This window comes from Alexandromys fortis, unplaced genomic scaffold (assembly GCF_014885135.2).
Source record: "Alexandromys fortis isolate MF-2015 unplaced genomic scaffold, M_Fortis_MF-2015_v1.1 scaffold_193, whole genome shotgun sequence".
Classification (NCBI taxonomy): Eukaryota; Metazoa; Chordata; class Mammalia; order Rodentia; family Cricetidae; genus Alexandromys; species Alexandromys fortis.
In genome coordinates this window covers 623,859-640,103 of record NW_026068083.1, presented here as the reverse complement: position 1 = coordinate 640,103, position 16,245 = coordinate 623,859, and the positions used below count along the sequence as shown (strand labels likewise).

At 39.7% G+C, this 16,245-nt stretch overlaps 1 protein-coding gene across 2 annotated transcripts in view; it reads right to left on the bottom strand.

The window, feature by feature from the left end:
• Ccny (cyclin Y) overlaps positions 1–16,245 on the bottom strand; it is a 73,174-nt gene that overhangs the window by 14,281 nt on the left and 42,648 nt on the right. Inside the window, exons 4-7 of one of the 2 annotated variants that reach the window (XM_050122081.1) lie at positions 9,903–10,003; positions 5,355–5,390; positions 1,887–1,944; positions 1,676–1,795 (exon numbers count right to left, since the gene is read on the bottom strand). In XM_050122081.1, coding sequence (XP_049978038.1) covers positions 1,676–1,795; positions 1,887–1,944; positions 5,355–5,390; positions 9,903–10,003 — 315 coding nt within the window. The remainder of the gene's footprint in view (positions 1–1,675; positions 1,796–1,886; positions 1,945–5,354; positions 5,391–9,902; positions 10,004–16,245) is intronic. The other variant, XM_050122082.1, reaches the window with a different exon arrangement.

Genomic DNA, 16,245 nt, shown 5'->3' with positions numbered 1-16,245 from the left:
ATATATACACTCCAGCACACTCAGGGCGGCAGCTCACTGACAGAGCTATTGTGCGATTTGATCCCTAGAGCACATTGCCCCTTCCTGCCTCTCCCTCCCACTTCCTCATTTCTCCCTACCCCTTACTTCCTAGGATTTTTGTGTTGCATAGGATGGCATTAAACTTCATGGCATAAGTAATCCTCCTGCCTCAGTCTCCCAAGTATCTAGGATTCTTGCTGCATGCCAAATCCAGATAAATTCTTTACCAGTTCACAGTACTTTGTTACAGAACAAGTCTGAAAGTCTTTGAGGGTTCCCTACAGTAAAAATGGAAACACTGCTTTAGTTGCTTTGGAGCTTTTACTGAAAGCTGGATGAGCAAGCATTAACTAAGATTCCCATTTGGAAGCTTGGTCCTTTCTGCTCTTCCAACACTATTTCTATATAGCTAAGAGTGACTACTAAGAAAACCTCAAACCTACAGGCACACATACAAACTTCTTAGAATTTGTACCCAGAGGAACACTCTATCTCTTGCTCTTTAAAGGTAATCTTTGCAGATCTGGAGACTATCCCAATCATCTATGAGCATATACAATAGTGAACTCAAGGTTTCCTGCTTAAAGAACAGGGAGAGGACAGAAGGAGAAAGATGACAACACTTAAGATGATCAACTCACAATGTTGGTATTTTTAATCCTGAATGGAAATGTCACAGTGAAACATACTAATCTGTATATTATTTATAATAACTCAGTTTTCTTACAGCATAAATTTTACCCTTAATCTCATCAATGGTCTCCTGATTTTTCAGCCCTTCTTTTCTGGAAACCATACTGCTGAATTCCTGTTTTGTAGTATAAATTCTTGTTAGGAAACAATGCATGTACTCCCCAGTTTGATCTCAGAACCTACAGCCATTCTAGATCAGTAGGGATTATATGGACAGGTCTCACCCTGTAGCCAGCCAGGCAGTGAAGAACCATGAACCAATAGATAAATGAGCAAATGGCTAACTGTTGAGTTAGTCCAGGTCATAAAAACTAGTGTGGAGAGACTCGGGGCCAAGTCTTCTGTTAGACAACAGTCTCCCCAGAAACTAGGGAGCCAGAGTCTGTTCTCCCGGCATGCTCCATAACAGGGAAAGCTCACTTCTGAGTGACATGCAGTGTAAGGGTCAGGGATGATGAGGGTCCACTCTTACACCTAGTTCCTAAACAACATGAAGTTTTAACATCCTAGCAATAGTTTTCTATTCCTAACTTGAGCCTTAAAATGCAGGTTTCCATACTATCTGCATGTCTAACAGACACATTTATACAAAACAAATCAGAAGCTAGTCATAGTTACTAGGCCATAGATACACATAGTTCACTGACATTTCACCACATCTTGTATGTATGCCTGAATACATTCTATTGTCATTAAGATTATCGTGGGGAGTGAACAAAAAGAAACCAGACATTGGTTGAGGATGTTCTTGGTCCATAGTACATCAGCCCTGTGGGAGTCATCCGCATTGAAAACCTCAGCACTGACAGGTTTTGAATGGGACATCATACCTGACTTTTGAATGGGACTTTCAAACACTCCACACTCTGAAGATATCCATTCTCTAGTCTCACAGAAGACATAAGCTTCTACAAGTTTACTCAGGGTCACCTGGTAAAGAGTCTCTGCAGGTCGCACTCACCAGGGTGACAATGGCACATTCAGCTGTCAGCTGAGCAGCACTGAACAGTGTCCGAACGAACCGGTAAATCTGCTTCTGCTCTGGGTTGTGTTTGTCATAATCTGGTGGCACTTCGGATTTCTAGAAAACAGGAAGTTTTCAGATGACTGCCACGTGACAGGACCAAGAACAGATCACTACACCAGCTCATGAAACACAAGAAGGCGATTACCGAAAGAGGGTGGAGGTTTTCATCAAAAATATCTAAGAGCATCCTTCCATCTGGGTCCCTAATGAGGAAAAGCAATAGAAATCAGAGTTTACTTTCTGTAGAATAAATGTCACTCAAAATGAAACAAAACACATTTCAGTTCAACAGACAAAAACTGCAAAATTTAAGAGACACTGCTGGTTATTTGTCAATAATGGAGTTATTTTTTCCAGGTACAGTATTCAATCATTTTTGTTGCTGCTGCTGTTGAATCCACAGAGATAAAAACCTCAAGGTGAATTAAGTAAAAATGCTGGTTTTTCCAAATTTTCCCTCTCAATTTCTTAGGTTAACATACAGAGTAATAATAGGTTTCATCTTGACATCTTCGTACATGTGTCATTTATGTTGTTCTTGTTCATTCCTCTTCCCCATGTATTCTCTCCATCTCTGCCTGCTTTTCTTTTCCTTCTTTTTTTTTTTTTAAAGATTTATTTATTATGTATACAACATTCTGCCTCGATGTATGCCCACACGCCAGAAGAGGGCGCCAGATCTCAGTACAGATGGTTGTGAGCCACCATGTGGGTGCTGGGAATTGAATTTAGGACCTCTGGAAGAGCAGCCAGTGCTCTTAACCTCTGAGCCATCTCTCCAGCCCCCCTGGCTGCTTTTCTTCCTACCCTAGTCAGTTCCTATTTTTTTTTTAAATCTCATGTATTCCACTGCTGTTTTCCATCTTCTCTCTCATGATCCCCTATGATTTTCAAATGAACCAAATCTAAACTGATCTAATTTTAACATAATTTTTTCTGACTGTTGATAACCATATGGTGGTTAATGTGAAGCAGTTTGGGGGGAACGGGTACACAGCAGGCAACGAATATTAGTCTTAAATGCTCACAAGACACACTAAGAACTCCAGCAATAAAGCAATCGTGCCTGAGACATTTCTAGCAGCACTCACCTGTACTGGATCATGTGATTGTACTATGGCTTTTATTCTGAACACACTGTACACATACTATACCTTGCAGCCCCACAATGCCAAAGAAACTGCCTGAACCACCCAGCTGGGACTTGAGACTACTGGAAATTATGAACTGTAGCATTTTTATGGTATATACAAAGGTATTTGACATTATAGAAGCATAACGGTTTAATTAAGAAAAATAAAGAATTTTAGTATTTTCCTACTGTCATGTCTCAGCATGGTAACATCAAACTTAATGTCTCTCTGGATTATGGTGTGTTATAAGATCTGATCTTAGAAAATACAGTATGCGTTGCTGACTTGAATTTCATAAACTACCATGCAGTAAATCTGGTATAAGAAAGAACAGAATTTTCAGCAATTTCTGAAATGGTACTAAACACACTTCTTCTATTTTGTATTGGGTATATATGTGAAGCAGCATCTGCACCATTAAAAATTATGAAAGTATCAACAAATCCAGAAAAACGTTCAAAAGTCTTCGTGCCCTGCAGCATAAATATTCAGCTAAGATTTCTTCATGTAAAAATAAACAAGCACATCTATCACACAAGTCTGCAAGTTTGTTTTCCTTCTAATAAATGGTAAAATTACATTTCACACTGTAGTAAATTTCTCATCAGCATGTGTGGTTTGTGTATCAATTTTATAAAGTAATACAGAAGGACTGTGAAGGGAACAATGTTTAGAAGCACTAGGCCTTACAGTTGACAAGGCTACAGGCCATTGGTCTACATGTGGCAAATAGGGCTGTGGCCTCTGGTCCACACAGCACCTTAGGATGCTGACCTAGGTATACAGTACTTTGTGCTGTTAGCTTCAGGTTCATATAGTGCTTTGGGTTACTGGTGTGTGCTTCACACAGCACCTTGGGCTGGTTTCTGATCTCATAATGCCTTGAACTACAAAGCACTTTGGATCACTGCTGGCTTGGGATATACTTCACTGAAGAAGGCATGCTTAACATCCACGGAACTCTTGGCTCAATTCTCAACCACAAAACAAGAACAAAGAAATCTCTTAAAGATGCTAAGCTGGTTTAAAAGAACATCTGCATCTCACTACTGGTCTTACATAGAGTTTCAGCTTTAGTGTTTTCAAAGTTTGGATTTGTACCACAGAAATGATAGGGCAAAATCTGCTGATATCCCAGCTCAGATGCCAAAGCTGTTCTGTCTTACATGTAAAATGTCTGCTTCACAGAGCTGTGCTTCCCTAACACTGCCATCTACATTGCACTCCATGGCCTCTCAACTCTCCCATGTGCAAACAGCCTGAGGAGTTATGGGGCCTGTCTCGCTCTGCTTCGTGGCCCTTTCTGTTCTCAAACTAGTTTTGCACTTAACATTATGTCTACAAACATACCACATTCGTTACTTCTGAAATGTGACTGTAGTTAAGTGGCCTCTGTGTTTATGAAAATTAAGTGGGTACATTGAAAAAGTCCAATAAAAGGAAATCACTGAAAAAAAGTTTGGTACATTTCATGACAACAACCTGAAATGATCTATACTCAGTGCTCTGCAGACAGCGTTCAACTTCTCACTACTGGGGAAAACATGTTTGGAAAGGATGAATTACAGATACGGCTTAAGGCACCAGACCTGAAGCACAATTAAATTAGCAAATAAATCAATTATTATATTTTTCTTCCTTTTAAATTCTTTTTATTATTTTTAATTATTTGTCTGTGTGTCTGTGCATGTGAGTACAGGTGACTATGCAGAAGTCAAAGGTGTCATATGCACTTGGAGCTGGAGCTATGAGGCTGTGAGCTGCTCAATGTGGGCACTGGGAACCAAACTCAGGTCCTCTGCAAAAGCAATGAACACTTTTGACTGGTGAATTTTCTCTACAAACCCTATTTCCTCCTTTAAAAAAAGTGTGAGTGTTCCTGTGTGTGAAAGTATGCCCACATGTGGAGTTGCCCCCATGGAGGCCAGAAGAGGGCATCATATCCCTTGGAGCTGGAATTATTGGTGTTTTCAAGCTGTACAATATGGGTGGCTAAGAGCCAAACTCTGGTCTTCGTGACTGAGCAACAAGAAGAACTCTTAAACTGCTAACTCACCTTCTCAGGTTCATACTTAACTATTTAAGAACGATCTAAAATCTAGTTTTACCAGACTCAGCAAATTTATATAACCACTGCAAGATACACTTTTATCAGGAAGAGCTTTTATCATACTTTGTCAAAATTTTCCACTGAATTCAAACTAAAACTAGGATTTTATAAAACATAGAGTTCTTAGTTAAGTTGTACAGAAAATAACCAGTGAAGAGGAATTCTGAGCCTTCTCACAAGGTCTGCTCACAGCACCAGTCACCAGCTGTGGTGCTCCTGGTCCAAGAGGAGCTCTGCTCCTCCCTGGCACTCTGGGGCATTAACCTGTAGAAGGTCTATCAAAACACGAGTTAACAATATAAATTCAAGGTTAGGAATGAGAAGAACATAACATGTGATACTTTTAGCGTGGAATTACACGTCCACATACCTGTTTTTGATGTGGTAATATATCGCAAGAGCTACACTGTAAAACAAAACATAGAAATTCAGTGTTCCATAAACACACTCACCATTTCATGTACTAGACACTATCAGGCAGAGATCACTAAATTAAAAGCCACACAATCCATCTGTAAAGCCCCATTTCAGTCAGAGTGCTGATCAGAACATACTGCACACTAAGTCACTCTGGTGATCACTTCCAGGAATTGTGAGATTGTTTTTGGAAATAGTACAGTAACAGTGGAAAGTTACAGCTTTTCTATCAGAGTTTTAGCTTTCCTCACTTTTAAAATGCAGGTACTACATAGAAGTGCTACAAATTAAACCTACTTGGAAATCTCCAATTCACTGCCTACTGGGCTAGGAAGATTTAAGTTTGTTTGTTTGTTTTTTTACAACCAGAAAGAACAGTGAGCAGCACGGTGGTTGGTTTTCCTCAAACACCACCTTGGCCATCCTGGCCAGCTATGCGGCACAGTCATTCATTTATTCAGATGGTGGTGTCGCTTACCTGGGCCCTGTCTTAAAACTGTCTAAACGTTTTAAATAGCTGAATATAATAAACATTCATTTCCCTCAATTTTCTTCCTAATGTAAAATACAATACATTTAACACAGAAATTTTGGGAAATACAGAAAACTTAAAAAAATCTGAGTTGAGATGTAGTTCAGCGGCAGAGTGCTTGCCTAGCATATGTGTGGTCCTGTGTTTGATTCCCTGTACTAGGGGGGAAGCAGTTTCAAAACAAAATTGTCTTTTAGCCAAGAATGATGATAAACACCTATAATGCCATCACTTGGGAAGCAGGAGAATGGAGTTAGAGGCCAGCGTGGTGACAAAAAAACTTTATATCAAAAAAAAAAAAAAAACCAATCTCTTTGCCCCCATATAACTACTATCAGTCTGAGATACAGTTATTATTTCTACCTATATTTGTGTGACAAAGAGGCTGGCATCCTATACTTAGCCATGTTAATGCTTTTCCCACCTTAGGAAATATTCCTGTATGAACATGATTTTAAAAGCTGCTAGTTATATTTCATAATTTGATTGTTGAATAATCATTCTCCGTAACTGAGTATTTAAATTGTATGTAATGTTCAGTAATTAATTCACATCATAATAACCAGATTCACAAATATCTGTGCAATCTACAGTTCTATTATTTCTATAGGAAAGCATCGTACAATGCAACTGCGGCCTCCCAATACACACTATTAAGTATTTCACCAGCGCATGATCAATGTATTCCTCACCAGTGTTCTTTCACTTCAGATTCACTAACACCTTGAAAACTTTGATAAAACCTTTTTCTTCTGAACAGAAAATGGCATAGTTTTGATTATGATCAAGTTGACTGGCTACCTTAAAAAAACAATGTTCCTGTGAGTTTGAGGCCAGCCTTGACTACAAGAGCAAGTTCCAGGAAGGCTAAGACTGTCACACAAAGAAACCCTGTCTCATAAAACAAAACAAAACAAAACAAAACATCAACTGACCAAACAAAAAATCTAAAATTCTTTCTGCTCCTTTTGTCTTATTTTAAAATATAGAAAAATGCCAAGTTATTTTCTTAGCCTCTAAGAACAAATCCTTTGCAGGACTGCAATGTGCTCCAGTTCTCAAGAGAATAGAAATGGCCCTTCAAAAAAAGAAAAAAGAAAAAGAAAAAAAAAAAAAAAAAAAAAAGAAATGGCCCTTCAAGAAACAACCAGAGGTAAAGAGACCTAAGCTAGGCTCTGAGATCTCCAAGAAACTTGGGTGTGTACTGCATTTACTGAGACTGAACCAGACGCCCCCAGCACAGGCTTATATTCTGATTCACATCTCTTCCCAGACCCATAGACTTACATGAACTCAACTAAGTGTGAAGATACTTAGGACCAAGGGGTAACAGTAACAGGTCCTTCTTCCTAAAACCTCTAAAGGCATCTGAGCTGATGGCGGTGGGGGTGGGGGGTGGAAGAGGGCTATGACTTAGGTGAAAGGGCTTCAGAGTTTCTTCCTGTACATTTAAAGCCCTACCACAGACCCTATATTCTAAATAAGACATATCAAGTTCAAACAGCAGATAAGGATTTCTGACTTGTGTAAGTTGTGACCTTTTCTTTTACTACATCATCTTTAGAGAGAAAAAAAGCACTGTTTAGTTATCAATTAGTTACAATGTGGTGGTGAGAGTCACCTCAAACCTAATGACGGGTTTAGTTATTAACTAGAATAGCTTGTTCCCCATTCTTCCCACAAAGGCAATGGCATTAGAGACATAGGCCACATAAAAAAGATTTGTAACTGTGGGCAACACACCTGCCTTCTCCTTAGTCAGAGCTGTATGAGCAAGGATATGGCAATCCTAACATCTCTGGTGGTCAATAAGAAGCAGCTGTCCTAGATGACCACATTGGTGAGGCATGAACAATGAAATACAATGGACTCTCCAGGTTCCCTCTGCTCCTCTTTAGCTACCATTTGTGACAGTTCTAGGATTTAGTATGACTGTGGAACTGGAGATTGGTAAGTCTAGCTCCATATGACAGATTTGGCATTTAAACTAGTGATAGGTATATTATATATAGGAATATAGTAAAGACTATATTCCCTCAAAGTACAAGTCACCATTTCACTTCCCCTACACATTGGCTTCACCCTAACCCTGCAGCCTATCTCCCAGTAGAGCCCACCTTTCTACTTCTCCCACTGTTAGACTCATCCCCCAAACCTCCAATCATCCTGGCCCCAGCAAAATTTGCAAATTCTCTTGTCAACTTGAGCAATCCCCAATTTACAGGGGTGCTGTCACACCTGTGAAATAGTCAATGGTTTAGAACTCAAAAGTATTCTCTGAAAAGAACAGCAGCTGGTTTAGGTAATACATGTTATGCCCAAGATATCCAGAATATCCACAACAAATATAGTTTTAATGATTGATCAATTCAATGACAAAGATGAGGATAAGAGGATACTGGACTTGAGAGAAACAAAAAAAAAAAAAAATCAGAAAGGGAATGGGATGTTCCTTTTTGGTAAACGAGGGTAAGGTTAGATGAAGTGTGTGTGTGTGTGTGATGGGGGGGGGGGGCTCATAGCTGGCTGTTTTGTCTACCCTCTGCTTCTTCTTTCCCTTCTGAGTGTTTTGTGATGCAGAGCTGCTGTTTGGATTCATCAGGTTAGTTACTACCTTTAGGTTTTGAGTACTTCATCTCCTTGACCATGGGAGCTAGTTACAGTCCTCAGTACCTGAACTGAGGCAGTGATTGTCACATACAACTGTAAACAGTGCCTGCAACTCAGAAAACTTGGCCCATGAAAACAGAACATTTTATAGGTAGCAATTTTAGTACTTCATGTGCTAATATGGGTTTTTTATTGGATGTTATAATGTAACAAACAAACAGAGATAAAATGTCCCAGATTTTCAGTCAGGCTGTTGAACCCAGGCCCTAATATAAAAGTTCTTTGAGAACCCTGGCAGGGATGGCTGCTGTCATTATGCTGATGGGCACAGGACAGTAGAGGGAAAATCAGCTCTTTGCCTCTGTACTTGAGAAAAGTGAATCGCCCCCCCCCTTTCCCTCCCCCACTCCCCCTCTCTGTCACATACACACACACACACACACACACACACACACACACACACACACACACTCACAAATGTGACCCAAAGACTCCCCCTTCTTCCTTTCAAGTCCATTTTAAGAAAAGGATCTGAGGCCAAACGTAGAAAGATGCTCCCTCAATCCTCCAGCAGTGGACGGGATCATGGCTAGACCACCCTACTCTCAGCACAGCCTGTCTCCATGCGGGACTTGGAGGAGGAAGGTCTCATTTCATTTAAAAGTCAAAATACTATTGGCTCTATGCCAGGATGGCTTCAGTCAAAACTGAAAGGGAAAGTTGTACATACTTAAATATGATAAAAAGAACATATTTTAGGACATCAAGATTTAAAATAAGGTAAAATGCTAGTTTCTTTATATAAATAGAAATATGCACAAATATTCTGAATACCCACATCTTAGCTGTCACAACCACTTTCTAAAAAAATATGATTCTCATGTAATGACTCTCCCAGGACCTATAAACAGCTTTTGGTGAGATAATGAAGTCTGCACACCCTGGGGACTGGAGTGACAGCTCATAGATTAAAAGCACTGCCTGCTTTTCCAGAGGAGCCCAGCATCCACGTGGCAATTACAATACTCTATAACTCTAGGCATATAGGGTCTGTCTGGCCTCTAAAGGCACTGTATTCACACGGTGCACAAACATACACACAGGCAAAATACCCGTACACATGAAACAAAGTAACTTTAAAAACAAAAAATCTTGCCAGGTATAGTGGTCCATGCTTTTAGTCCCAGAACTTGGGAGGCAGAAGAAGGAAGATCTCTGTGATTTTGGGGCCAGCCTAGTCTACATAGGAAGTTCCAGGAGAGGCAAGACTAGAGAGACCCTGTCTCAAAACAACAACACAAAAACAAATGAACCCCCAGACCCAAAATGAATAAACCAAAAAGAAGTCTGCATACCCACCATTTGATGGTGTACTTGAGGTTTGGCTGACTGACTGTGCTGTCATCTAGGAAGATGGTGGAACAGGAGCTGTACTTCCTTGATGTCTGGCCTGGAGGATGCTAGAAAACAAGATGACAAGAGTAACACAAGACTGAAAATTCTGCCAAGCGTCTGCCGGCTAGTTTTTGTCAACCTGACAGGGCTGAAGTCATGTGGAGGGAGGTAATTTCAATTGAGGAAGTGCCTCCACTAGATTGGTCTGTGGCAAAGTCTGTAGGGCATTTTCTTGATTAGTGATCTATATAGGAGGGCCCAACAAACTGTGGACAGTGCTACCCCAGGGCTAGTAGTCCTGTGTGCTTTAAGAAAGCAAGCTGAGTAAGCCATGAGGAATAAGTCTGTAAGCAGTGTTCCTCCATGGCCTCTGGTTCCTGTCCTCAATTCACTAGGAGATGGACTATGAGTGGAATATTTAAGCTGAAACAAACCCTTCCCTCTCCAAGCTGCTTTTGGTCATAGTATTTTATCACAGCGACAGAAACCCTAGCTGAGACACAGCATTGCCCCTTTCTCTGAGATCAGACCATGAAGGAAACATGTCTTAGCAAGAGATCTACCACAACCAACAGGGCAGAAGTACTAGAGTACTAGTAACAACGGGAGGTGTCTTGCTCTTCCATGCTAATTCACCACTACTCCTAGTCACCATCTTTTTTATGGGATCACAGGAAATCTGCAGTATGCAGTAGACATTTGGTGAATATACACAGGGAAGGTGGCATCTTAGTTTCATGTAAAAAGATCAAGCTGAGAATCCACTGTTCCCATTTCTCTAGATGCAAAGTTGACTTTAGAGCCACAAATAATTCAGGCCAGATCAATAACAAAATCTCTTGGCTAAACCAGCATAATTCCCAACTCCAGTCTAAATACCCTTCTATCGACAGATAAGTGTAACTCTCGCTGATCTTCAAAGAAACCTCTTTTTGTCATAGAAGTGGACCATCACAGAAATTCACACCTGGTCAAGATACAGAGAACTACTAAAGGTAGGGTGCTCATCCCTAGCTGATATGTCTGCAATACAATCCTTAGACTTAAGGCTCAGGAAATATCATGAAAGATATTCTAGGCAGAAAAACTATAAAACCCAGAGGACCAGAAGAATATCAGCTGAGAAACAGTGTTTGCTATACATGACACATAAATGCACCCATGAAATCTTAACAATATGGCCACCTAAACAAGACCTGCACAATGATATAACTAGCTGATATTCCAAGGTAGATGGGGATAAATTTCACAAGGTTCTACCTCTAGATGAAGAGCTAAAGGCAATTAATGTTCAGTGAGGGAGAGTCAATCTTTTCTAGGGCTAAGTTCCATGACAGGTTATCCTATTCCAAGTGGTCAGCCCTAAACACATATACATATGAGCAACACTAAGTAGACTCAGCAGACTGTATTTATATATAAGTGTATGTTTCTCTCTATCATACACTCTCTGTGTGTATATGTCTGTGAGAGAAAGAAGGGAGAGAGAAAAGAGAAATAATTAAGAAGACAATGTCATGAAGTTGAGAGGGAATAGTTGGAGGGGAAGAGTGTGAGGTGAGAATAATGAAAATACGTAACCATGGACACCATCCTCACACATGGGAATAAAATACATGCTTAAAAGTAAGACAACAAGCAGGGCGGTGGTGGTGCACGCCTTTAATCCTAGCACTCGGGAGGCAGAGGCAGGTGGATCTCTGTGAGTTCGAGACCAGCCTGGTCTACAAGAGCTAGTTCCAGGACAGGCTCCAAAACCACAGAGAAACCCTGTCTCGAAAAACAAAACAAAAAAAAAAAAAGTAAGACAACAGAGGGACACAGAAGCTCTAACCCAAGTCTGAGTCTGCCCCAGGTAACTAACCACCTGTCTGTTGGTTACTTTGCCTTCCTCTTCCTAGCTGTATTAACTTGTTTATAGAACAGCAAGAATAGCAGACAGAGCCTCATATGGTCACTATGAGAAGTATTTGATATGTTTGTGTTAGGGGAGGGATGGCATGGAGAAGGCTCTGCTTCTATACACAGTACTATGTTTTTAAAAATGCCAAGAATGCCTTCGATGTGGGAAGTTTATAACTTCCTACAATGAAAAGGAAAATGCCTATGATAGTGCTTTACTTGAAAAGAGGCTTCATGGCACAGACAGCTGAGAACTCCCAGTGACAGCTGCTCAGCGACAGAGGAGACACTCTCTAGCTAATGGTACTTCTGCTTAGAAGAGAAGCCAGGTGAAAACCTATCAGGAAAAAGCCCAGGATGGATTATTTCCAATGCAGTAAGAGCACTTTTCTTTCAAATAATGTATATTTTACAAAGTAAATTAAGAGTATGTTAAACAAGGTCACTGCAGAGCTAATACTGAAACAAGTCAATCTTTCTACAGAGTGCACATAGTACAAAATAATTTACTGTTTACACCAAGGTCCACTAATACATAAGACCTGTTGGACTGCATGCTGAAAAGGCTAAATACAGTTATTAACTTCAGTTTTAGATACTGAGATTATCAGTTTAGTAATCCCAACACTGATGACTGTTAAGTCCAAGAAACAAGCATGCCTACACAAGCATGCGTGTGTGTGTGCGTGCACACACACACACACCACATTAAGTGTATAGGGGTGTGTCTCACTGTACCTTCCACAGTGACCCCAAGCCTTCATCCTATGTATCTCACCTCTGCCACACTTACAAAATCAGAGGGAGGGCATCAGGAAGAACCTGCTTACCTTGAAGGTCACCTGTCTAACACTGCACACAGGTACCTTGAAGGCATTTTCCTTCCCTGTTTGGTTTGCCCCTTAGAAATGTTCCTCAGGTTGCCTTCTTGATACTATACCCTTGGGACCGTGTCCTCACCTAAAAAACACTAAGCACGCTTTGACATCACCTGCATCCACTCAGCTGTACTCATCTAGTGCCCAGACTCAGGGTTTCTTGAGTCATCAGATGAGAAGTTGCTCAATTTCTTAGGTTGGCATTGTTCACAGCCCTCCCACCAAGCACAGAAGTCTGCCTCCCCATGATAAATGCAGGATCGTGTGTGAGCCAACTGTGTGAGGGTAACAAACTGGCACCTCGGATCTCATAGACAAGCCTGTGCCATCCAGAAAGGAAGGGCAGCACATTCAGTATGGGAAGACCCCCAAGGAGTCATAGTTACTAAATTGAGATGCTCAAGTCCCTAAAGAGGAGTGGCAGCTAGACTAGGGACCAGTGATGATTAACAATATCTCTGCATAGTGCAACCATGTAAAAACTCTCATAAGCTGTTTGCAAGAGACACCTTAGCTCACCCTACTATGCTGGAGTATCTTGTCCTGGCTTAGGCCATACATGGCCATCTTGGGCCCAGGCTTGCCTGTAAGGATGTGTGGTCATCTACGTTCAGGGCACAGTTAAGTTACTATCAACAGAATCCTTGTTTTAGGATCCTATTTTTGGTGAGAATGAAAGTCTTGCACCTCAGGGCTTGATAGGACCAAAGAAAATAAATATTAAAAGTGAGATAATATCCAAAGACACAGACAAGGACTGGCATGATGTGGGGAAGAGGCATCCCAATGGTACTGGACACAATATACTCAGGAGGATTCTCAAGTATCCACTGGGCTACTTGAGTTCTCTACAGCCATAAGAAAAGGAAGCTTGTATCTAAAATAGCATTTTTCTACAACTGGCTGCAGTTTTCTAATGAAACAGATCACGTGTGTTTTAGGTTATGATTTTCAGAGCATGGTAGGATCAGAGACAAACTCAGTTTTAAATGCTGGAGGGTAATAATACAACATGGACGTTTATTTAGGTATAGTCCTTATACTGTTGGACTCTTCAGAAAGACTCAAAATTAGGTGTTAACTGCCAACTCTAGGTCAACCTGAAGAACAAAATAATTAAGCACAAGAATGAACTCTGTGTTAGTGAAAAACAAACTCATGAATCCATGCTGAAGATAGATGAACAAATAGTTAAGCAAATGAACAGACAGATGGACACATTTAGGAAGAAAGGGCTTTCCTTATCTTAATAGGATTACTATTGCTGTGAAGAAACACCACAACCAAAGGAACTTGGGAAAGAAAGGGTTTATTTGGCTTTTACTTCCATATCAATGTTCATCATCAAAGCAAGTCAGGACAGCAACTCACACAGGGCAGGAACCTGGAGGTAGGAGATGATGCAGCGGTCATGGAGGAGTGCAGCTTACAGACTTGCTCAGTCTCCTTTCTTCTAGAACTCAGGACCACCAACCCAGGGATGGGACCATCCACAATGGGCTGGTCCTTCTCTCATCAATCACTAATTAAGAAAATACTTTACAGTTGGATTTTGTGGAGGTATTTTGCCAACTGAAGTATCTTCCTTTCAAATGACTCTAGCCTATGTCAAGTTGACATAAAGCTAGCCCACACAGCTGGAGAGATAAGACTGGAAAATTAACTTTGTAGCCAAAATACAGACAAAACTGCAGGACCAAAGCCTTTCAATGATGAAGGGCACTATGGTTGTGGTCTTATATACTTTCTTCCCTATCAGTTTCTACCTGAAAATCCCTCCTCAAGCAAACTGAGCAACTAAGAGCCAAACTGAAGCAGGAACATAAACATGAGCTGTCACCATGCAGCTGGTGAAGTACTACATAGAGCCCTATTGGTCTGCATGAAGAACAACTGACATCCTGTGTCCTCGAGTCAGACTACCCCCCTTCCCCACCCTAGTCCTGAGCAATGAGAAAAGCAGAGGACCCAAGAATTTGTGTCCAATGTTCAGGAATTATATTCCAATTCCACATAAAAGGCTAGAACTTCAGTTACAGGACTCTCTCATTGAGGACAGCCATGGCTCTTTACACTTTCCAGTGTCTTTAATTTTCCTTCTTCGGTGTTTTTAAGTTTTAATTATAGATGTGTACTCTTAAGATTTTTTTCTGAACTGTGAAAAGATTTATTATTATTTTAAAAAATAATGTCTTTAGACTGTAGGAAGGTTTTTTTTTTTTTAATGGTGATTTTACCACTCTCATCCTTAATAATTTCCTAGTGGCCTTTAAGGTATCTGGTATATGGACGTCTGTTATTTGCAAATAAGGGCACTCCCACTTTGCTTATTTCTATTCTTTTCTTTCTCTTGTCTCAGTGTTGTAACTAAGAACTGAAGGACTATACTGAGAAAACAAAAACTAGAGACAGTGGACAAATAGAAACCCTTTATCTTGTTCCTGACTTTAGTGGATATACTTTATTTTTCCCCATTTAACATAATGTTAGGCATGGATTTGTGGATAAGATTGTTTTTTTTAAAATTATGTCTAAATGTTTCTTTACTCCTTGTCCCTTGAGCCTTTTATCCTGAAGGATGTTAGATTTTGTAAAACAACCAAACAAGCTTTCTGAATATACTGAGATGACTGTGTATTGTCTCTTGAGTTCATCTATGTGATGTACTGATTTATTGATTTGTGTATGTTTGAAACATCTCTGAATATCTGGAATGACACCAATATGATCACGGTGTATAATTCAAGAGTTCTTGAATTCAGTTTACAAATGTTTTAATTGAGAATCTTTGTACATAGATATCTATCAAGGAAACTGTATAATAATTCTCGTTCTTTTGTTGTAACATTATCTTTTTGTTGTAATATTGGGTTTGTAAAGAGAGCTTGGCAGCATTCCTTCCTTTTTTTATTTTCTAATCTTTCAATTTGAAACTACTTCTAAATAATTGGCATTCCTTCATCTTAGTGGATTCTAAAATCTTCATATAATTGAAATTTCACTGAATCTTCTTTAGCATCCTCCAAAAATACTGTTTCTCTCCCAATAAGAACAAATCTCTTAGAAGCAAAGTTCAGAGTTTTAAAAATATATTACAGGTTGTCCCACTTCCCCCTTTACTTCAGTAACTTAAGACATAGAACTGCTGTGCAATAGTCTTTGTATATTATAAATGTCTTCTTCTCACTTCCCCAAACTTCATTAAATATCTTAGAATAATTAATTCACATTACATATGCTGTTGCTAGGAGGCAGGAGGATGTCATAGAAAAACGAGGAGAACACAAATGGTATGAATTTTCCTTGGATGTTAGAAGATTCCCAACTACAATTATCTACAACATTGTAATTTATCATTGGAGATTTTTCACATTTTATTTAAAAATATATTGAAGTAGTTGACTTTCAAGGAAAGCAAAACCAAAACTACAGCAAATTTATAAAATTTATAAAATAAAAAAATATTTAAAATAAAAAAATATTTAAATAAAGACCTTTAGAAAAGGTTTTAAATTTTTCATAACTTA